At 40.0% G+C, this 24,742-nt stretch overlaps 1 protein-coding gene across 7 annotated transcripts in view; it reads right to left on the bottom strand.

The window, feature by feature from the left end:
- trip12 (thyroid hormone receptor interactor 12) overlaps window positions 1-22,591 on the bottom strand; it is a 48,413-nt gene extending 25,822 nt beyond the window's left edge. Inside the window, exons 1-9 of one of the 7 annotated variants that reach the window (XM_046864048.1) lie at window positions 22,500-22,562; window positions 19,246-19,287; window positions 15,810-15,845; window positions 10,165-10,284; window positions 9,276-9,398; window positions 8,273-9,153; window positions 2,240-2,345; window positions 1,938-2,068; window positions 73-156 (exon numbers count right to left, since the gene is read on the bottom strand). In XM_046864048.1, coding sequence (XP_046720004.1) covers window positions 73-156; window positions 1,938-2,068; window positions 2,240-2,345; window positions 8,273-9,153; window positions 9,276-9,398; window positions 10,165-10,235 — 1,396 coding nt within the window. In that variant the 5' untranslated portion in view covers window positions 10,236-10,284; window positions 15,810-15,845; window positions 19,246-19,287; window positions 22,500-22,562. Of the gene's footprint in view, window positions 1-72; window positions 157-1,937; window positions 2,069-2,239; window positions 2,346-8,272; window positions 9,154-9,275; window positions 9,399-10,164; window positions 10,285-15,809; window positions 15,846-19,245; window positions 19,288-21,664; window positions 21,822-22,499 lie in introns of those variants that run through there. The other 6 variants (XM_046864047.1, XM_046864045.1, XM_046864044.1 and 3 more) reach the window with 6 other exon arrangements.
- Window positions 22,592-24,742: the final 2,151 nt, after the last annotated feature.

The following is a 24,742-nucleotide window of genomic DNA, read 5'->3' as shown; positions in this document are numbered from 1 at the left end:
CACATGTTAAGCTGAGTTTTGGTGTAAAGAGCTCTGCTGCTGAAAGAAAAAGTGAGTAAACGTGGGCGTTACCTTGCAATCGGCCCATTTCCGAGTCGTCTGATTCGCTCTCTCCGGATGTGGTCATTCCAACAGCTCCAGCTACTGAACTGGAGGCTGCACACACACCGAGAGAGACACAACACAGACAGGTAAGCCAAATAAAGCCCTCAAATGTATACCTGCAAGTTTGTGTCGAGACCTGCTGCAATATTCTTCATATAAAACCGCTGCATACTAATTCACCTAACATCCATCCTAAATAGTATCCAGGATTATATTAGTGTGCCTCAAATCACAGTATATAAATTACAGTATCCTGTAGATTTTCAAAACATGAAACAGTGGACATGTCTTTAGCTATTATTGCCCACAATTTTATTTATTTTTTAACAGGACGCACTACAGAGAGGTATAAATGAAATGCAGGCAAATGCATCAAGAGAATGGTGAATAAAATTACATAAGGAATAACAAACGAGTTGTTTTTTTCTGTCACATAACCCTTTTTAATATGTCCCAGCACCTGTGTACTTTTGCTGCACTCACAAAAAGTTATTTTTTCCTCTTTTTCCCTTTAACAGAGAGTACATTTTCTTCACAGGACATGTTCTTTAGTTTGGAGTGAGATCGGGAACAGTTAGCACAGTGTAAACATGAGGAGCTAATACTAATGCGGTGACCATCTGTGCTAGCAGAACTAACCACTTCAGCCATGCTTGATCGGTATCCAAAGTAAATAAGCTAGCGAGGGATTGTGATTAAACAGGTCATCGTGTAAATGGCATAATAGTGTCGTTCTGATGTACTCCCAGTGGTGGGAGTACTTGAGTCAGAAACTCAATTTGGCGTTTTCATTTTTTTCTGTTCAAATTAGTGCTAGTCACAGGACTAAAGCTGCTTATATTCATGAGATACTGGGTTTTCTGGAATAAGGCATGCACTGACGAGGATGCCTCCAGGTAAAAGACTGGGATTGTGTACAGTGCACACCCTTACAACACCAAACAAGCGATTAATGACGAGGCGTAAACTATTCCGATACTATAGATACGATAGTGTGCACTTGGCCCTAGTGGTGAAGTGTGTACCCTGCAAACACCATACTGGCAAACTGCATTTACAGCGTTATATCATAGACAAACAGAAACATGACAAAAAACGAATAATAAGTCACTATATGGACAAAAGTATTGGGACACCTGACTTTCCCAGCCATATGCAGTTCTTCCTCAAACTGTTATCAACAACTTTGAGGCACACGATTGCATAGCATGTTTTTTGGATGTGGTAGCTTTATATTTTTCCTTCACTAAACTATGAGACCCAAAACTGTTCCAGCATGCCAATGCCACTGTGCACACACCTAGCTCCATGAAGATATGGTTTACATGGACTGGTGTGGAAGATTTTGAGTGGCCTGCTATAGAGCTCTATCCTCAACCCTATGGATGAATTGGAACATTGACCTCACCCCAGGGCCTCAACACCCTACATCAGTATCTGACTTTTCTAAAAACCCTTGTGGCTGAATGAACACAAATCTCCACAACCACACCTCAAAATCTAGTGGACCATCTTCCTAGAAGAGATCATGTACATCCTCCTTACTGCCATGTGCTTGCATCAAAGCAGCAGAACAGATTTTTATTTTATTTCTAAATAACCACCTGACATAGGTGAGTTTGCAAAAAGGGGAACAGAGAACAGATTTTCTGTATTAGATTTTTTTTTTCAAAAAATGAACTAAGAACAGTGTCAAACTGAACATTCTGTTAAGCATGGACATGGCCAATCACAAAACTCAGGACTCCTGTGGGATGCAAGCAGTGATGTATAAGATGAGTTAAGTCAGTTTAACGTGACGACACAAGCTCGGTGTGTGTGTGTGCGTGCACCTGAAGCTCCCTGTGGTGTCTCCTCTGTGCGTGATGAATTGGCTCCATCCTGATTGTTGTCGTTTTCAGCCATTTTGTCCTGTCGGCGAGTTTCAGCTGCACCACGCTTCCCTAAACCTGAACCTCGCCGACTAGACAGACAGACAGAGAGACAGACAGACAGACAAGAAGTTGCAAAGAGAGAAGCAGTTACAGAGAGAGCAAGATAGTAAAATCTGTCACAAACAGTTATAATCAGGGAAATAATGTAATTTAACATCTCCCATTTACTCTCACACACAAACACACACAGCCTGTGGTACCTGGTGCTGGCGCAGGAGCCCGTGGTCTTTTGTCGTGTGCTCCTCCTAAAGCTGGGGAGTTCTGCGGGGGGAGACTCACTACGCTTCTTATTGGACTTTCTCAGACCTACACACACACACACACAAAATCAATGGCAAATCTTTAAACCTAAACACACACAAGTTCCCATATGTGCAATAACACTGCTTTAAGCAGCAAGTAATAATAAATGCAGGAATCAACTCAGCAAATCATTTGGAGAAGCATGTGCATGCGTGCGTGTCTTTGACTCGTGTAGATTTCACAAATCTGCACATCAGGAACACAAAGTTAATCAATTATTCGCTTCATTCGTTATTCGGTTTATTTAAATCCAAAGAGAGATGCCAATAAATCAGAGATGCTCATACGAGAGGAGCTGGAAGGGCTGCACTTCGATGACAGATGTCTACAATTTGTTTGCAAAACAGGAATGCCTTCACCTTCCCATTGTGCTGTACATTACAAGCTTCAAAATATCTGGGGTCATTTGTCATAATTAATTCCTTAAAATCTTAAATGATGGAACTCGAATAGATCATTTAAAGAAATAACATCACTCTAGGAAGCCAAAAGGTCAGATTTTAATCATAATGAAATGTGTCTCATTGTGAAACCTGCCCATGTGGTGACTAGAGAAAATTGGAGAAGTTGCAGTGCTCTCTGGATTTTGATGCAAGAAATTACAATAACAGAAAACTAACAAATCTCCAAATTGTTTACATGGAGCACATCTACATTTTGCAGAATTTGAGCTTTTTACTTGCCTTATACTAATAACTAGGCCACCTTGCACCACTCAAGAATTCACATGAAACCACCGGGACACCGAGTTCACCTCATGAATCTGTGTTGCTTTGTAAAGGTCACCAGCTTAATCGCGCTCAAATCCACCGAGCTCGATGACACTCCTAGAGTTGAGACCCAGCACAGTCCAATTCCCATGACCGCGTGCTTACCAGCATGGTCGTTTTCAGTAAAGTCGCAAAATCTACTTGCAAAGTTTCCTTCTGACGCAGCCAGGGTTCAGTACAGGGGCTGCGTTTCTCTGTGTACACTACATGCACGGCTCGGATTTCTCACGCCGATCGATAGCGTTTCTGTTACGCCATTATAGAGACCAGTAAACCTGGAATCCAACCTAGATAAGATTCTTATACCAAACAGTCAACCCGCTGTCCTGATCTAGCAGCAAGATGGTATTGTGCTTTATTTAAAGGATATGTTCACTTTTCGAAAACTGCACAACAATACAAAATAATAAATGAATTCAATGTCCTACCTCTGCGATCGGCTAGTCGAGATTCTCGATCTGCAAGTTACTGTAGCGACCGTATTTTTAGCTTATTTTTAGACTATTATTAGCACAGAGCTCGGCTGAAACGTGAGCCGATCACCCCCCCCCACAACCATCACCGCTACAGAGACCTGAGAGAAGAGGACGAGTGTCCATTCATTAGTGCACACTGAAGCAGAGGTTAACAAGGTGCACCTAGATTAGGTCTAACATGCTGTATTTAACATACAGGCAAGCTTGTGTTCTACTTTAGCTGGCTGCCAACATCTGCCCAAGGGTGTTTTTCCACTGCGTAGTCACAAAGAACTGGACCTGCCACGAAGCAACAGAATTTAAAGCAAAACAAATCCAGTCGAAGCCGATAACGGCTGGTTTAACAAGCAGGCTAAATGATACATTCTTGAGAAATGAGATGACTAATAAAATGACAATGCACTAAGATTAATAGAGGTCTCTGATGCACTATGGTTATCAATTCAAGTTTATTTCTATTGCGCTTTTCATCCTCACTGTAATCAACAACAACAAAAAAAAAAAAAAAAAAAAAAAAAAAAGGGGGTCCTTGCACTATAATGATCACTGCATGTGTTGGACTTTGGGTGAACATAAATATTATATGGACAAAGGTTTGTGGGCACCTGGACCATATCATTTGTATGTGCTTTTTTTAATATCCCATTCCATATTAAGCCACCATTTGCTGTTATAAGAACCTCCACTCTTAACTAGATTTTAGAGTGTGCTTATGGAGATGTGTGCTTATTCAGCCACAAGGGTGTAACTCAAGTCAAGTACTGATGTAGGTGAGGTGAGGAGGCCTGAGGTGCAGCCAGCATTTAAATTCATCCAAAAGGTGTTAAGTGCGATTGAGATCAGAGCTCTCTTGCAGGCCATTTAAGATCTACTCCAACCCATGTTAATCATATCTTCATCGATCTGGCTTTGTGCATGGGGCATTGTCATGCTAAAACGGGTTTGGATCCGGCTGTTCAAGTGAAGAGAAAATATAATGCTCTCACCTCCAACTTTCTGGTAACAACTTGGGGAACAAATCACCACAAGGAAGAAGGGAAAGAAAAAAAAAAAAAAAAAACACCCCAGGATTTGTTGTTGTTTTGATTTGATTTTTGAATCTACGATTAAAACTTTCCATTCAAACCAGACTGAAATATGATCCGCCCTGACCGTGTCGGTTCACTTTATTCTGATTTAAGTGCGCACTCGTAGGTGCCTTCCAGCACTATGGATTGTAAACACAGCGAGAGAATAATCAGATCGGCGCCACTTAATAATTCATGCCTGTAACAGTCGAGTCAAGAGTGAACGCGGGCGAAAGAAAATGACACAGCAGCTTCCCGGAAGCCTTTACAGTGGAATAAACTTGAACCGAGACTGTCCTACACAGACTGCACGTAAGAGAGAAGACGCTCGACAGCAACAAAGCCATGACTGCAAAAATGTCAGACGAAAGCTCGCGAGATCACCTAAGCAAATAGCAAAATCTTGCTGATGTAGCACTTCTGACGGCCATTCGACTCTCCACTTACAGAACACATGTCTAGGGGCAATGAAAGGCGACTAAGTCATAACATCAGCGCTGGTCCGCAAACTTAAATTCAACCTTCGGGCCAACCAAGGAGAATCATGACATGAGAACCAAAATGTTCTCTCTGCAATGAACTTTCTGAACCTTCGAGCTGCATCTACATGTGAAACTTGATCGCATCAGTCAGCCATACGCTCCTATCATATTACTCCTATACGACTCTGCTGCTGAAGTTTCTACTCTGACTGGTCAGAAGGTGTTGCTACAATTTCTATAACAGCTCTGACAAGTGCTGGCTAGAATTCAATCACAGTTTCATATTCTCTGTATAGCAACAATTCGTTGACTGTCCACATAACCCAAAGCTCAAAACAATCAGGTTACGTGCAATTAGAAAACAATGGAAAATTTCAGTTTTTCTGAAGCAGATATTCTGAAGCATTTTGTACATCGATGCTGGAAACAGGCGCCATTGTCAGCATAACGTAACTACGTTTTTCTACTTTCTACTATGAAATTTCATGACAAAGAGGATACGGCTTTGTCTTCTTAACTTTAAAAACAGAGAAGGCAGCATAGTGAGGAAACACCTTGCATTTTTACACAGAGATGGAATGATTCTAAATACATCATTTATACTAAAGCTGCTAAGACATGGCAACCGGAGTTGTTTATGAACCAGACTTTCATCTATCAGCTAGCCCAGCTCACGTTCTCCCTCTCAAGTGCAAGCAAACCAATAGCAGGCAACAGTTTACCTTATGTTTCCTCCTTGTTATGTCTAGCAACATTGTACCATCACCTTAGAACGTGAATCTGTCTATCGTGTACACGAGTTCAAACACTGGTAAGAGCCCTTGCTCACTTTACACAAGGACACTCCTCCTATGGCAACATGACCAACGACTAATTTTCTTAGCAGTCGCAGTAAAAACCTCAACAGGTAAAATATTTCAGTTTTATATTGATCAGGTACATTTTGCAGTTGAATTTTTTTTAAAGCAGAATTGTGAGGTAGCTTGTGTTTATTACATTACACACTTAACCCAAATCTTTTCCCCTACATGCTGAAAGGCTTTAGATATTACAATGCCATCATCAGTAAGTTTGATGATCGTTCTTTTTTTTAATTTTTATATATATATATATATATATATATATATATATATATATATATATATATATATATATATATATATATATATAGAAAAAGTAAACATTTTGCAATAAATTAAAATAGAAACGACACCCTGATCAGTGCCCGGACTGAGTCGCAAGATGAGACGTAATATGAAGCTTTTGAATTTTGCATAGGTATAAATGATGAATTAATTATTAATTATGAATATAAATATTGATAAATTATTTGCAGAGAAGCAACACTGAAATAAATACAACTAGAAACATCTGAACAAGGTTTTCTTTAAAACCGTGCTAACGGTTAAAAACGTTTACCCGGATAAGGATATCAAATCGGTCACGAAAAAGGGACTTCCAAAAATAGCTGATCCTCATTTGGCTTACAAAGTAACACATTCGTTCTATGGCCAAATGTTTGTGGACACCTGCGCATAAGATTTGTATGTGCTTTCTGAACATCCAATTTCACATTTAGTTCTCGTTTGCGGTCAAAATAACTCCCACTCCTCTGGGAAGATGTTTTACTAAATTTTGTGGAGATATGGGGTCATTCAGCCACAGAGGCATTAGTAAATTCATGTACTGATGTAGGGTGAGGAGCCCTGCGGTGCAGTTAGCATTCCAATTCATCCCAAAGGAGTTTAATAGGGTCAAGGTCAGCGCTCTATAACAGGCAACTCAAGATCTTATACTCCAACCCATGAAAAAAAAATCTTCATGGAGCTGGCTTTGTTTACAGAAGCATCTTGTTCAAGCAAAAAGGGAAAATATAACGCTACCACTCCCCCATATACAACAAGTACAATTATGTACCTCCAAATTTGTGGTAACAGTTTGAAGAAGAACCACATATGGCTGGAAAAGTCAGGTGTCCCAATACCTTTGTCCATGTAGTGTATATGTACATTACAGACATGACCATTAGAATTTTATGCCACATCGTAACTGCTCCGTTTTGCTTGTTCATTGCGCACAGCTCTAAATGCCATCTTGTGATCTTTCTTAATAGCAAAGCTGCTATAGAGCACACCTGCTATATCATCACTCAAACAGCAGGTGCACTGGCAGCTAGAGGCGTATCTTATTCAAATTAAAATGTTTTCGAATGAATGTTAATTCATGAACTCGCATTTCTCCTTCATTTACGTCTCACCATGTTATTTGGTCAAACCTATAAAAAAAAAAAATAAATAAAAAACCACGTCCCTAAACGAGCGAGACTTGCTGTTGGATTTGAACGAGAGTGGTACCAAATCTGTACAAACTGCGTCACATGGCGTGGCCCAGCACAAACTGAAGTTAAGCCTGTCACGAAAATGACCGAACTGGTAAACGTCGGTCGCGAGCGAATTTTTAGACCTCTGAATAATTCAATCAGTTGAGATGCAAGTCTTCCTGGTTCAACAAGAGGAGAAAGGCGCGGAGTCATGCTATAAGAATCTCAGAACAATTGTAAAACGTCAGAATATGGTAATTGTGCTTTGTGTACAAAATAAACAACCTGGGTAAACAAACAAGGATGTACTGACTCATGCATGTGGTTCGTTCAGTTCTCCACCCTTTCATCAAGAAGAGAAAGTGTGGAACGGTGCATTAGAAACAAACAGGCCTTGGGTTATGTTGCCAGAGCATAATCCACCACACGTACATGTTTGTATCAAGGTCTGCTATACCTGTATGTGCAAAAATGACGGACGCCTATTTTTCATACTTACTGTAACACTGAAATCTACTCCATATGTATAAGTAAAAATGTAATGTGTTTAATGTGAATGATTTTGGATATATTCCTATCCTCATTCGTGACCCTTCTTGCAAAACGAGCCTGCATTGATCAAACCGATGTAAGAAATGAAAAAATCTTTTTGATAAAGGAAATTCTCATTTTTGAGTAACTAGGATGAATCGAAATAACTATCGCTAGTGACAGTATGCGATATATAAAGGAACGCAGCAGATTTAGAAAGAATTTGTAGCAGAATGAGGTGTTACTGAGGGTTAAAGCCTTATTGGTCAGAGTGAGAGACTCACTGGCGAGTTTGGCCTGCAGTCCGCTCGGACCGGGTTTGCTGGACCCCGATGGAGTTTCGGGTTTGGAGGATCCGGGCAGGGCGAGTCTGGGCTTCGGTAAGTTTACTCTGGGACTGAAGCGGCTCGTCCAATCAAATTTAGAAGCAGCTGTGCTGGATTTGCTGTGCTCTTTATCGCGACTGCTGCGGCGAGGAGAGGGCGAGGAGGCGGAGCGAGAGCGCCGCGACTTGCTCTGATCTTTACCCTGCTTAAGCCGGGCACCCTGTGAGGGTGGGGCACAGCCGCTGGCACCCGCGACCACCACAGAAGAAGAGGAGGAAGAAGAGGACGTGAAGGAGGAGGAAGAAGCGGAGGAGGAAGAGGCGGAGTCGGTCACAGATTTGGCCGAGGCGGCCGATTTGGACGCCAGTTTGGAGGGTTTGGATGAGCGGCTGGCCAGCTCGCTGCTCGAGCCGGATAAAAAAGAGGAAGAGGAAGAGAATGAGGAGGAAGAAGAGGAACTAAACGGGGTGTCTGCCTTTTTACGTTTTTGGGAAGGGCTAGTGGCAGGGCACGTGCCGCTCTTCCTGCTTAGTGTCCTGCTAGTAGGATGTTCTGAGGCCAACCGTCGCTTTTTAGACCTGGCTGCGGATGGGAGTTCAGGGGCGGGGTCAGCAGTAGGGTCAGCAAGTGCAGGCTGTTCGGAGCTCTCGGGGGGCGGAGCTTTGGGCCGCTTGGCCGGGCTGGGTGAGTAGGTGGTGTTGTTGTGATCAGGTGCAGAACTACGTTTGAGGGCACGATTGTTACTGACTTCACGCTGCTCGTATTGGCCTGAGCTTCCTGCTGCCTCCGAATCCGGGTCAGATGTAGAGTGACTATGTGAAGAGAGAGAAAGACTGTTTCTGCATAAAGAAAGAGACAAATAAACAGAGAGATACTCAAGTTTCAGAAGCAGAAAAATAAGCAAAACTCATTTGAATAAAATGAATCTGTAAGTCTTTGAGTCACTCAGTGTTGGCACAACCTTCGAGGGGCGTGGCCACGTGAGGAGCCAGCAGGCGTGGGCGGGGCTTTGGAAGCTTTAGTATATGATCTTCTACTTTCAGGAGGGGAATTTGTCTTTTGTTTGGTTTGTTCTGACTGCAACCTGGAGAGGAGTTACACAATAAAAACACAAGTATTAGAACATTACCACATTATTAACTCAACCACAAAACATTTAAGAATCTACTCTGCAGCAAACAAACCACCGAGCCCTAAGAAATATATTTTTGTTCGAATTCAGTTGAATACATTTCTCAGACCGTACGAGAAAAGATGATTCAAGAATTAAGCCTGTCATTCTCACAATTTTAACGACTAAACTTTGGGCAGGTTTGGACTTGTTTGAATCACCAAGCACACAAAACAAAACCAGTATGCAAAAAGTTAGAATCCTTTGTGAAACATCTGTATGACAAGCATCCTGACATCAGCAGTTTAGTGTATATATTGTGCATTCAACAGTATACATGAATATTACAACCGGTTATTAGAGTTAAACAAGAAAAACAACACAACCCCATCATCAATATTTCTGTGTATAACTTTCTCAATTTCCTTTCGAAATGGCTCAAACGCAAGGAATTTGCTCATGTTTAAACAAAAAAAAAATTATAATAATGCAGAATCAATAACTTGAATTGTGGGTGATTGATAACTGAGATTACATTTATTCATTCATTCTTGGCCAAAGTTTGACACGACTGGCAATTATAATACCACCTTGGCACTGGCATCAGTCAAAATTCTGATACTTCTCATAAAACTACTATGCACTTGTCACTTTCTAGCAACCAATCATCAGTGTTAAACATACAGCCGTTCTAATTTGAGAAACTATTCACACACTGGTGTGTTGTGGGTGTACAGACCTGGTGGCGAGTGTGTTCCTCTGTGATCGGCGCAGTGACCCCCCTGCAGTGTGATTAATCCTGATGGACATTGGCACCTCTCTCCTGAAGGGACATACCCTTTATAGACACTACCATTCACTACAGAGACAGAGGAAGGCGAAAGAAAGGGGGAAGACAAACATTATAAAATGGTGCGCATGCAATATTCCTGGAACTAGGCTCATACTAACAATGCTCAAACCATTTTACATCATCTGTTATACCATGCACAGCTTACTAAAGGCCAGTCCATGTGTGTGTGTAAAAAAAGAGACAGAGAGAAAAAAAATACATACATAAAATTAAAATCAATTCATGTGCAGTCAAAATCAATTCAGGTCACCAATCTCAAAAAGTTGGTAATTATGACATGTATTTAAACACCAGAGTAGTGCCTGTATTTAAAATCCTATACAGCGCTATGGGGTATTTGTAATGCCCTGCATTCATATGAAGTCAGTGATATATGAAATAGAAAGAGCTTTGCATGGAAGTAATTTGATGCAGAAAACAGCAGTGTTGTGGCGTGCAAGTTGGAGGCGGGGCAGGGGCTCAGCTCACAGCACAAAGAGTCATGATGGCGCATGCATATATATATATATATATATATATATATATATATATATATATATATATATATATACATATATATATACACATACACATATTTAACTACGGTGGACACAAATCTGGTGCACTGGTTTCGCTGATTAAGGTTTCGTCCATGTTAATCTGGAGATCTCCGTGTACACTAAAATGCTTTCTAATATTTTATACTGAAGTTCCTGGAAATGCTTACACTTATCACTATACTGCATATGTGCAATGATGTATGAAGATTTGACCTGTGCTATTTCAATTTTTTTTTGTTTGTTTTAAAACAGCAAGAAATTTTAACTTTAATTATTAAGTAAGTAAATTAAGATGTGTTTTCAAATATAACTGGATTAATGTAGGCATAACTAGGGCTGTAACGATTCCTCGAAGTAATTCGATTACAGATTACAAACATTCGTCGAGGCAAATTATTTAAGTCCATTTAACTACACTGCGTTTCCCACGGATCATTATCACTGTCGCACAACCTGCTAAACTCTGGAGCTTTCTGGTCAGGTAACACAACAGATGCTGTAGAAAAACTGAGCAACGAGGAGAAAACAGCGAGGAAAAGATTCATATGGAAGCCCGTTTCCAGCACATTAAATATAAGTTTTACGTAATTCATAGTTTTTGTTCTTTTCGCAATTCCGACTTTTTTTTTGCCAACAGGGCGGCGTCACCCCCTCTATTGTGACAAAAAGCTTTACAAATTGCAAATGAAATGGGCTACAATCAATAGAATCACATTGGGATCAAACTAAGACTCCGATTCATGGAGAGAACTCTGTTTAACATTGAGCTCTGGAGGAGACAGAACAAGACAGATGAAGCAGAGGAGCCTCGTTCATACAGCAGCAGCTTTAAACTTCGGGCCGGCAATATGGTTAGCGGTGGATGCACCGGAAATGTCTGATGTTTACGAGAAATCAAGTCATAATTGCGAGGAATAAAGTTAGAATTGCAAGAATAAAAGTTGGGGGTTTTTTTTATGTGGCGACAACATGCTTCCATAGAATCCAGACCAAAGAAAGCAACGTTTCCAAAGTTTGGCATCATTTCAAACAAAGAAAACACCATACTGTGTGTTTATGTTTTTTTTGTTGGTTAATTTGTTAAATTTCAGAGTAATCTGAAATTAATTTTTATTTATGATTTATGGATATATTTGCATGTAATATGGCACTTAAGTGCACTAAATGGGTTTAGTCACAGATATAGGTGTACGCAATTTCAGCAAAAAAAAATGCTAATTTTTTAAAAAGGGAAACAAGTTACTTGTTCATTTCAAGAGACCAGTCTTGTTTTCTCTTGCATATTTAGCATCGCTCTTTAATATTAAAAAATAAAAATAAAAAAATAAAAATAAATAAAAAATTCGTATTTGATTACTCATTGGAATGATCGGTAGAATACTCGAATACTAAACAGCTCTAGATATAACCTGTTAGACTGTGCACGATTTCTGAGTATAAAAGTGTGTGTGTGTGTATATACACACAAATATAAATATAAATATAAATATATATATATATATATATATATATATATATATATATATATATATATATATATATATATATATACATACATACATTTGCATACATACATACATTTGCGCGCGCAAATACTTGACGGTTTAGTGATATCACAGATATACATGCGATAACTCATACATCCTAGAATAACATACATCCTCTCCCAAATCCTATTTAAGGATGTTCCAACATGCTTCAAGAAGATTTGGTGTACATGGGTTGGAGTGGAAGCTCTTGAGTGGCCTGTTGCAGAGCTCTGACTTCAACTCTACTGAACAACTTTGGGATAAATAGAAATTAAATGAAATCTTACCATACATCAGTGCCTGTTTAAACAAATGCCCTGGTGGCTGAGTGAAGAGAAATCTCCAAAAGCACACTCCAAATTCCAGCACAAATTTCTAAAAGCACAAACCTTTGCCTATATAGTGTCTCAGGTTAAGCTTTAATATTAAAGCCAGGGTCTATTCTTCGGCTTAAATCTTGTCAGTCACAGGAAGACTTAAACGGGGCTTTCAGACTCGTTTTGTAGTCATATTCTTAGCAATATTATGCATTTTAAAACCAGTTGCTACTCTGCATATTGCGTGTCAGCAGCTCAAAAGCTTTAACAGTCTGAATACCGCTCAGCTGTGGCAGTTGGCTCTAGCTAAATGCTACACCTTTTGAAGAGGGAAACGGGTATTAAACGTTCACCCATTCGACTCAGAAAGGACCAATCGGTTGAATCAGGCACCATGAGAACTACTCCAAGACCAGCTACAGTAAGTGGAGAACAGTCAGCTATGATGTAGAGACTTGAGGGGGAAAAAACAGAAGGAACTCAAACACATTGTGTTTCACTATGAATCCAGGGTCATCCTTTTCTATTGTGGTTACCAATTTATTCAAACTTGTATTAAAGAAATTAAAGCTTTTATGCCATTGATAATCCTCGGTAACGCAATCTTACACTATTGTGCTGACAAACAGAAGACAGGAAGTCACAGCGAACTGGACACATTGAATGATTGATCACAAGCAAACTGTGCTGTGAGAAAATACGATATTTACAGACAAAGTGACGCAATAAAAACGTGTCAAATGTAAAACCGACACAAGCAGCCAACACTAAATAAACCTGAAACATCTACATACAACATAATGTGAGTAAAAATAATCCATCATCCAGTATGTTATTCTGTAAACTGACCATGACGGACTAAAGCACAATTTGTACGTGCTTTATAAACATCCCATTCCACACCGAGTTCCCATTTGCTGCTGTAATAGCTTCCACTCTTCGGGGGGAAATGTTCCACTAGATTTCGCGATGTGGTTGGGGAGATAAAGCCTGACTCTAATGTAAGCTGAGGAGACCTGGGGTGTAGTCAGCGTTCCATTTCATCCCAAAGGAGCTCTATAACAGGCCACTCAAGAGCTTCTACTCCAATCCATGTGAACCATATCCTCAAGGAGCTCGCTTTGTGCACAGGGGCATTGTCATGCATCCTATACATTTTTGTGGTAACAGTTTGGGAAAGAGACCACATATGGCTATAAAAAAAAAAAAAAAAAAAAAAAGACAGACAGACACTTTTGTCCACATTACATACAGATATGCAACAAGTGCTTGTTTCGAAAGTGAAACAAAACCTCTTCTCTGACAGGACCACCCTACTTCATTACAAGTTCACTAACTTAGCTAACTAAAGCACTTTCAAAGAGCAACTAACTTTTTTTGGGGAAAAAAAGAAAAAAAAAAGAAAACAGGCCTAGCACCAAACTTCCTGGTCATTGCGTAAAGCAGGAAAAATAAAACAAAGCTAAAGGACACATTAGACAAACCCGTCGTCTCGATCGCAAATAGGTTACTCATTTCCTTATTATCGATAAGGTCCAAATAAATGGTATTTGTTCAACCCTAGTAGATAAAGTACAAAACATCAGACACCATGGGGGACACACTTTTGTTATAATTTCCTAGAAGGAGCCGATGACAGCTTTATTTTATTTTTTTTTTACTAAATGACTGAAAAATTCAGTGGTGGTGGTGTTCCAAAATGTCCACAAAAAAAAAAAATTGGAAAAAAATGGAGGTTAGAAATAGCAGGAAGAAAGGCTCAGACCCTAGGTGGAATGATTGAGAGACAGGCTGGGTTTAATACTCTTTATGAAGAAAGACTAGGAGGAGGCTTTGCACTGTGATGCAATCTCTTTGCTCGCACAGCGTTTGTTCTAATTCAGCATTATCACCATTACCTATACACTTTTGCTGCTGTTGAGGCCAAAGTAGCTTTACATCTTTATATCTACATTTTTACTGGCAGATAGAACCCCTATGAAAAGCGACTGAACCAGTTTCTTATGTTGAACAGCAGAAATCCACTCATTTAGCTCAAACCCCTTTAACTAGAAGGAGGAGGAGAGGGGGAAAAAAAACGTGACGAGTAACCTTGTTAAAAAAAAATAATAATAAAATCAAAAATCTACTTAACAATTTAGGTGTGTTTAATAAACAGGGACTGGTATATAAGGTTATGTCTCGGTACGGCACCAAAACACATTATGTAAGGTGCTGATCTAATCCAACAAATTATTTACTACCAACAATCGAAATTGTTTCATTATTAAATAAATTATAAAGTAAATATATATATATATATATATATATATATATATTTTGAGTGTGTGTGAATGTCACTGTAGTAATCGAGTCGCAGGCTGGCTTGGATTTCAGCAATAAGACTACACATTTTACAGCATCATGAAAAATCAGAGATGCTCGCAGTATTATCTTTCATCTGAGTCACTGTTACTTAAAATGAAGGGGTTACGCTTGCGAACATGTTACATATCGTGTACTGTTCTCTCGCTCTCTCACATGTTCACTCTTTTTCAGTCACTCCATCTTGGGTTGAGTTATTTATGTTTGTTTACGCAGCCTAAAAGCGTAATGAAAGCTTTAACAGATGACTGGAGACTGTGTGTGTGTGTTTAGGTGTTATAGTGTTAATTGCATCATAGGTCTGAATAAAATCTCTCTCCCCTTTACAGCTTCGTCAATCTCATTTCCAAAGTTTGACAGTCATTCTGCTGTTTGATAAGCGAGTATGGATTGCCTGGGGAAAAGTATGACATGAGCATTAGGATATATCGTGGTCTGTCAGGATACTGTAACCTGCTGCTACTCCTTGTAATACAGAGCTATCACACCTGGGAAAGATTACCATTTCTACCGAGAGCTAAAAACATTTTCGGGGAGTGGATCCATGGCACAAGGATTGGTTCACCACAGGATTGTTTGGGTGAGGGCGATCCCGCTAAAGATATTGACTGTTGTAAATGCCGTTCATCAAGACTGTTCACACACAAAGACTGGGGTACTGGGAATTATTTGTAAATATTGGATTTTGCACACACACACACAAACACACACACACTACTGTAAACATTTTTTAAGTGAATTACTGAGCTAAATGAATGCTTTTTGAGTGTCATGTAACTTACATGAATTGTTGAGTTTACTGAACTGGGAAGATTATGCTTAAATAAAAAAAATAAAAGTTACTGCAGAAGGAATTAAATTCATCAGCTTCAGTATTAATAGATAAGCAACAGAGGCATGTTATACAAACAGTTTCCTTCACTTAACTATTCATTTTAAACAAATGTTCTTAGTGAACTCTGTTTCATGCAGATTTGAAGCTCAATTTTATATAAAATAACATCATTGTTTAATTTCTAGTCATTTGCCAGTAATAACAAGAATTCTCCATTAAGATCATGTAACAAACACCTATACATATACACACAAAGGTATTGGGACACCTGACTTTTCCAGCACTATGTGGTTCGTCTACAAAGTGACAATACACAGTTGAATAGGACGTCTTTGGCTGTGGTAGAATTTTTATTTTCCTTCACTTGAACTATGAGACGCAAAGCTGCTCCAGTAAACCAATGTGACTGCACAAAGCCAGATCTATGAAGATATGGTTTACATTGATGGAGTGAAAGATCTTGAGTAGCCTACTATAGAGCTCTGACCTCAAACCTATGGTTCACCTTTGTGCCTAAACACCAGGCCTCCTAAGCCTGAATTTACTAACACCCTAATGGCTGAATGAACAAAGTCACAACCAGACTAACATCTTCCCAGAAAACTGGAGGTTATTGCAACAGTAAAATGGGGACTAAATGGGATGTTTAAAAAGCATAAACAAGCCTTATAAATGTGTCCACAAACTGTCGTCTATATAGGTTCCATTACACAGTTCATCACAACTTTTGAAGCATCGATAACTCATTAGCCAGCTAAGCATTTGAAGGTTCATAAAGACAGGCATTTTTAATTTATCTGGACCCTTCCAGCAACCCTGGCACCATCATGTGTCCGGGGGCAAATTAATTATATAAAATCTAATATATTGTGCACTAACCTTTCAAACATAAGTGCGTACCTTTACGAACCCTTAACTAGCAGGAAGTGTTGAAAAAAAAACTACAAATACTAAATCATTAGACAACTCAGTGCTCTGGTTCTACTAGGCTTCTCCACCAAATGAGAACTCAGGACCATCTGTGCTGCGGGTATGTGTATTGCATTCCCACCATGTAACCCGTAAACACAGGAGGAATTTATCTGGTGGTTATTGGGTGGTGACTTGGTAAGTCCAAGTAGTAACATTCTTGAAATTCATGGAGTGGATGTGAGCAGGGCATGTTGGTTGTGACATACAATTATGACAATGCAAAGCTTTACTTAATAGCTGCCCTGCGTAGTGACAATACGGAGGGGTACGAGCGCAAAGAGTAACTGATGATAAAAACAAAAACAGGCAGGTCTCAATTGTATTCAGTCACTACAATGCAAGCCATTTTGGTCCATTACATTATTTTTAATGTACAGTGCAAACAAAAGGGAAGAGAGCGCTATCTGGGTTTTGGCCCAACTGGAAGGAGTAGGAAAACCATACCCTCAGTAAACACATACAAATAAAGGGAAATATCAAACTGCTGTTTAAAACGGCAGAGTGAGGCATCTTCCACTTTCAGCCCAGCAGAAACGGGACTTTTGGAAAGAGCAGGAACTAAAACTACTACAGCAGAGTTTTGTGCTCTACACCCAGCTTAAGCCAATCAGAATTAATCAGATGTGATTGTGATGATCAAGCGAGGGTCTGTGGTGTTCTCGCTTGCACATGTTTATCCTAACTCGACCCGCCCGTTACCTGGACGAGAAGAGTAACCTGAATCGGCTTGGATAATAAAAGCACAGCACAGCTTGGTAGGGGAAAAAGGAAGAGCTTGGCAGGGAGATAAATGGTTGAGTCAAGCTGTGTTGTTCAGCAGAGACACACTATTCTACACAACCTCTGTCCTTACACTGCCTTCATAAATGGGAGTTTTGAATCTCGGGAGCATAAACAAACTGTCTGTTCATCTCGCAAAATGACCCTGTGGAGTTTTTGAAGCAAACGTTTAAAAGTTATTTACGCTTCTTGTTTTTGGAGCGGGGAGGTTGCTTTCACTGCTGAACGTCCCTATCTGAAGAAGTATGTAATTCATGGAGCTCGCACAAAAAGGTCTACATCTGTCAGAGTGGAAGCTCTCGAGTGGCCTGATATTGAGCTCTGGCCTCGACCCTATTTAACACCTTTGGGATGTACTCGAATACTCAAATAGAGACTAAATGTGAAATGGTGGAAAAGGCACATACAAATCTTAAAGTCATGTGTCCACAAACTTTTGCCCATATAGTGTATTTTACAGGTGATGATAGAAATGCATGCTTATTGTCTAAAAATGTGCAGACTTCTTGTTTCTGGGTTACAACAAACATTTTGAAGGAAGAACACAACACTTGTATACTTGTTTATCACATTTTGTCTGCAGTAATGCGCATAACTAGTACACCATGCATTTCTACACCAGGTTAGCTACCAAATGTTAGCTTTGTCAACGTCCACGTAAATTTGAATAAATCTAAACCCGCAAAATATTTTTGCCTTGCATCCGCAGGTGAACATTTTAGGCAACGAAAACTCTAAAAATATATATATATATATATATATATATATATATATATATATATATATATATATATATATATATATATAATAATAATAATAATAATAATAATAATAAATAAATAAATAAAAAATTGATTAGAATAGGCCATTTTTACGTTATAGTGTGGACTGAGAAAACGGTGCTATCAGAAGCAAGGATGTATTCATTATGTGATGAGTCATGTGACCTGCTCAACATAAAACAAACTGCTTTGTAGACTTGGGTTGCCAGATGCAGCAATCCCAAATTGTCCTCTGCCCAATTGGCAGTTCAATTTCAGGAGATATCCTAATCTTATTTTAAATGCACGGTAAAGAAATGTAAGCATTTAGAGTGTCCAGTGTTAACACTTTTTAAACAAGCAAAACGCAGTTTTTAGCTCCAACCGAATTAACGTGGATGTGGCCCTAATTAATTCGTTTCACATGCAACCAAACCATTAGCTTGGAGCAATAACAATCTAGCTGTAACAGACTGTAATTTCTGATATGATGCTGTTTAGCAAACACATGCCCACTGTGTGAGCTTTCTACCTGTTCCCTGTACCTTTCTTGTCGTTTATAAGGATGCTAGCTTTCCTAGTGCGGGTTCGGCCATTAACTATGCCTGTACTAACGTTTTTGTTCTTGACATTTGTGTCTAGACAACAGTAACTTTGGTTTGTGCTCCCCGAGATAAAACCAGCCCCATTCAGAAGGTGCCGTGAGGACATCCGTCTTCAAACAGTCCCCAAATATTCAACACCGAAACACTTCTCCTTTCTGAACCAACAAATTCTGTGATCCGTTTTGCTGTTTGGAAAAGTGTGGCTGACAGACCTGCAACTAAGGAACATATCTACAGATGTAAAAATGATTAAGCGTGCACTTACCAGCCGTGTGCAAAAGCCCCAACCGGCAGCCCAGAACAACAACTGGTGAAAGAGAGTAGAAATGAAAAGGAGGGGGGAGAAAAGCAAAGATGTGTCAAGACATGTGGTCAAGTACTGGGCTGAATGATGGGGTTGCAAAAGATGCAACTTAATCACACTAACTGCAAACTGGTGGCCATTTTGACAACCAAACATTACCAGCCATGCTATAACTTTAGACGTTTATTTACTGGTTTACACTGCCACTACAAGGATAATGCTGTTGTTGAAGTTGTTTACCAGCCGAACCACATGCCCAAATTATTAACGCCATAAGAGATAACCTGGTTTAATTAATATTATTTGGGCATAAACAATTTCATAAAAAGCATCAGTAGACATTGTTCTAAAATACAAAATATAAACATGGATTTGGACCCAGGTCAACATCTGCTGTGTCTCCTTCCACACGAGTCTGACGCTTGTCCGGAGTGACACCAGACTCAAAGTGATTCTGCCTTCAAGATGGCTGCCAGTATTGTGCCATGTAAACAATCCATGTCTCTTAAACCTGATGCGAGCTTACAGGGCACCACGGGATCATCATCACAGGTGGAAAACATAAGCGCCACCATGTAGTCAAATCCTGCAAATTCTCACATTCTTGATAACACAGAGCTTTAAAATGGCTGTGAAATAGCGCTTTACATTATCTGTGTACTTGTGGCACTGAAACTTTACCCTGGGTAAATATGTGGTTTTCCTGACAGACACAGAACAGAGCTAATAACAAAATTCTGCTTTTTAGGTTTCTGGGTCAGCAGATTCAGGGTTTAGTTGCTATTTTGTTAAGAAAAAAGCAGCATGAGAAGATGTGGAACATGCAATGCACTTGTCCACATTGTGTGTTCAGCCTTTAGGTGTCAAAAGGGTAATATAATAATTACTAGGCTGTTGTGGATGGATGGGTGGCTAAAAAAACATAAAATCTCACTAGAATAAACATTAAAGCACATGCCAGTTTTTGAAAAATACAACCACGTCATATTCAAAACTCTTGCACTGCACCGAAAAAAATCCTAAACAAAGACAACACATTCAGGAGGGGGTGGGGGTTTATACTTAATGAGATGATAGTCCTGTAGAAAAGCTGCAGCAGTGGAATAAAACTGGAAACCTGGAGTACAACTCAAACTCAATAAAGACAATCAAACAATCCTGTCTTCTAAACACATCGGTAATACGTCACACCAGGGTGAAAGGTGAACCAATTATGACGGCACAAAATCAATCACAATTCGTTCGACTGCAAATACCGTGATTCGAATTCACCGGACCGAAATAGGTTTTAAAAAAATTTGCTGACGCCGTCTTTACTTCCGGGTTTCAACCCGGAAGTGCAGACACCGCTACACCGATCTGATTAAAACGATTCCCGTCCGATCAAAGCAATCACCATCTCCTCTAGTTTCCCTGGAGCGCCTGTTCCTGTCCCTGATGTGTATTGTTTTTAACACACTAACACAGTTCTTAACAAGTAAACCCAACCTGTATATACAATGAAGCGGCGTTTGCTGTTTACTCCCCACTTAATAATAAATAATCGCTTGGAACTGCGTCTTAACCAAATGCGACATAATGATCAAGGCCATTTTTTTAGGCCTGAACGACTGTCGTCGCCTTTTGTTTTACTTCAGCTCGTGTACAAATGACTTGGCATATTCAAAACCTAAACCTGGGCGATTTTAGCGAATAAGGCCCCAGTGTTAAAAAGGTCCTGCGATTATTATTCATCATGTTTTCTTGATCGCAGATTATTTGACTTTCTCTCACACTGGCCCACTCTCTGGCGTATCTGGCTAGTTAGCACACACCAACAGCACACTCGTGTCAACACAGTGCTGATGAACAAACAGATTATAGATTGTCCACGACGCACATTGGCACAGAAAACAAATCGAAGTTATTATGATGAAGTCGGGAAAGTTAAAACTCTGAGGGGATGCGTAAGCAGTAAGCTAAGCTGCCAACTTCCCAGCTAATGTTCGCCTTGGCAACATAAAAAAAAACAAAGAACGAAAAACCGAGAGACAAGAAAAAACAAAGAAACATCCAAAGGTTTTCCCGAACCTAAATTACACAGCTGATACAGGACGCGACATGATGCTTATGGGTCAATACGAGCATAATAAATTCTAGCAAGCAAGGTACACTTACTTAGCATTAGTCGTTAGCAAGCTAGCTGCCCTTTTATATGGCTACAGCTAACGCGAGCTAACCTTCATTTCTTGCTAATCTGCTCACTCACTCACAAACCCGCTGTATATATTGCAGGGATACATTCATTATTTTGCTCATGTTGACCTAAATGTTCGTGAAGTACTGTTTCAAGGCGCTACACTGTCAGGTCGAGTTGGGAACCAAGAGAAAATCTACGTACCGTTGTTACAGAGGTTGGCCTATGTGGTTCGGGAAGGCTAACCTGATACTCAACACACATACACACACACACACACACTGCTGGACGTGGATGCGTGTTCAGACCAAGGCTGTGTTCCAATACGCGTAATTGTATTCTGCAGACGGGCGCCTAACTAGTGCGCGGCGAGGAAGCGAGAGCGCGCACGCGCGTTTTAGTCGGAACGTGCGCGCGCATATTGGAGCGCAGCCCTGGCTCGAGCTGAGCCGAGTCGAACGGGAAACAAACGGGCGCTCGTGCGATTGAGCTTTCAGCGTTGAGCCTCTGAGCATGACACAACGAATCGACTCGTGCCCGCCTCGGCGACTAGGCACAGTGACTACCAGGAATAGTGTATTGTGGATTCCGAATGATGTGCGATTAATCGGCAACCCATCGAGCTGTAGTACCGATTAAAAGATCCCATAGTCTAACGTTCACCCTGACCTTATTATCGCATAATGGCGAACTACCGAGCACAAGCATGACAAACTTTACCGGCGAACCAAATCTTACTTACTTACGTGCGATGGGTGTTTAGCTTAGGGGGAAAATAATCGATTATTCACCTCTAACCGCCAGTGTCAAACCAATCAAGTGGTGTATCGTGTGTCTATATTAGCAACAGAACACGAACGGGTCCCTGAACACCTTCACTGCATCAGACACAAATAAAAAGCAGGAACATGATTTCCAAAGATGACAACTGGGAAGCGTGTTCTGTCCGCGAAAACATCGCTGTTTTTCTTTCATCAGCAAACTTTCAGCTTCACAACCTCGTTCTTTTCTGAAGACGACGCAAAACAAGTGTTATTACCTATGTTTTTTTTGTTTTGGAGTGTTGTATAGTTGCTGTTACACACAGTTGCAGCAGCTCCACTAAGATTACTGTGGGCGAAATCTCAAATAACACCCTGCTCGCTCTCTCTAGTGCACTTCATACGGTACGAAATAATGGCTTCCGCGACTAAGTAGGACGCTCTACGTATAATAAGGTAGTGTTTTTGAGACTGGCCCCTTGTCACTAGCGGGCCCCCGCCACTTCTTCGACTCCCCCCGCGAAGAATGGTTTGAACTACGCATGTGCGCAATTTTCGCGCAGGCGTACTCTGATGGATCGGGACGTCACCTAAACAGCTGAGCGACCTGCATTCTGGTCCAAAACAATCCTGGGTGTCAGAGAATTAAATAGATAATATTAAGTGCCTAAATAAGGTTAAAACAGTTTTTTTGATCAACGTATGCAAATGACGCTTACGCTCATACATTGTCCCTCTTTTAAAATAAAATATTAATCCCCCTGACTGATATTTATATACAGTAATCCCCCACCCCGCCCCCCCGCGATAGGGGGAAAATCCGCGAAGTGGCAACCTGATATGTATACATACGGTATACAGAATACCTGTATATCTAAAGGCTTTATAAACACTCTTATAAGCCTTTCCTCTGCTCTTAAACACTTTCAATATTTTTACACCTACGTAATTCTAACCTTAAAAAGTCTATATGGGCTCACCAGTGAAGATACTTGAATGATGAAGATGATGATGAATTAAGTGTGCAGTACTACTCAGCTCTTCTGAAAGCCTAATTTATTAGGCTAGAAAATGCGTTTTTTACCTCAAAAATTACTAGGCATACTGTCCTTTTTAACGTGATTAGAACCAATAATTTACTATGAACCTTCAGCACTGACCTATGACATACACAACATTATAAGCATGTATAACGATAAATACAGAACTTCTGTTGACTCTTGTTGGCATGGTAACCAGTGTTCATAGCATCCAAAATGGTATAGTCAAAGTCAAGCGCAGTCACGCTCCAAAGACTTCTAAACAGAGATATTCTAATTTAAATGAATAGACATTCAATAATCTGTTTAGCACACACGCACAAGAATAGAAATAGGTGAGCACAACCTCTTTGTGTATATATACATCCTTAATGGCAGATTTCAGATACAACATTTTAAGTCAGTAGAGCGTTAGTCTAGTAGGAACTGCTAAGATACATTGCAGACCCCTCAAACACCCAGGCTTCTGGTAGAGAACCTGAGCTTGAGGAATTGTTGGTTAGAGGAAGGAGATGCAAAAATGAGAAGGAGAGCAACATTTAAACAGTGAAAGTCTCCATGGACTTGGCTGTGCAGAACAGTAGAACCCAGATCACATAATTTTTATTTTAAAATGCAGATCTGCTTAGGGAGGAATCCATAGTGGTGTTTTAACCACTAGCAATTTAGCAATGACAATTATTACCTTGTTGCTATCGCTGCCTACAAGTTTTTTGCTAAGTGCTCTGAATGGAGAGAATGAGCAGAATGGTTGTCCAGTAGATGCTAAGGACAGTTGTGGATCAGTGCATTCTGTCTCAGTTGGCCGTACTGTTCCATTGCTCTTGGCAACAGAGAAGATGTCCTCATCTATGTGCTTTGCCAATCTTTACTCAGCTCACATCATCACATCAATGTGCCGATGCCACTCTCCTGTGCAGCACATCTGCTGTACAAGTGTGTTGTCCTGGCAGGAGAACTATCAAATCTTGTAGCATCTTTATTATTTAAAAACTGACAAAAGTCAGTATATTATATTGTCAGTATATTATTTATATACTGACAAAAATATGACCAATCCCACCCATAAGTGTCTCCTATTTGCTGTTCTGATAGACTCAATCTTCTGGGAAGTGTTTCTATTATATTCTAGAGGGTGGTCACAAGAGCATTATTGAGCTCTGACATTAACGTCAAACAAGGTCTTTGGACCTTGTTCGACCTGGTCTATGCAGTGTGTCTTCCATTTTATCCCAAAGGTGATCAATAGAGTTGAGAGCTGGGCTCTGTGCAAGTCACTTAAGGTTTGCAAACCACTTCTTCAGTGAGTTCACATTGTGCACAGTGGAATTGTCATACTGAGACATATTTGGGTATCCATGTTTTATAGAAAGGAAATTACAATGCTTCCGCTTCCGGATACAAAGACATCCCATACAACTGTGTGCTAATTGTGTGTGTTAATAATAAACTGTGTTAATAAAAAAAACTACAAGCTATTA

The sequence above is a fragment of the Silurus meridionalis genome, chromosome 13 (genome assembly GCF_014805685.1).
Source record: "Silurus meridionalis isolate SWU-2019-XX chromosome 13, ASM1480568v1, whole genome shotgun sequence".
Lineage (NCBI taxonomy): Eukaryota > Metazoa > Chordata > Actinopteri > Siluriformes > Siluridae > Silurus > Silurus meridionalis.
The sequence above is the reverse complement of the archived record's forward strand: the minus strand, read 5'-3'. Positions and strand labels throughout refer to the sequence as shown.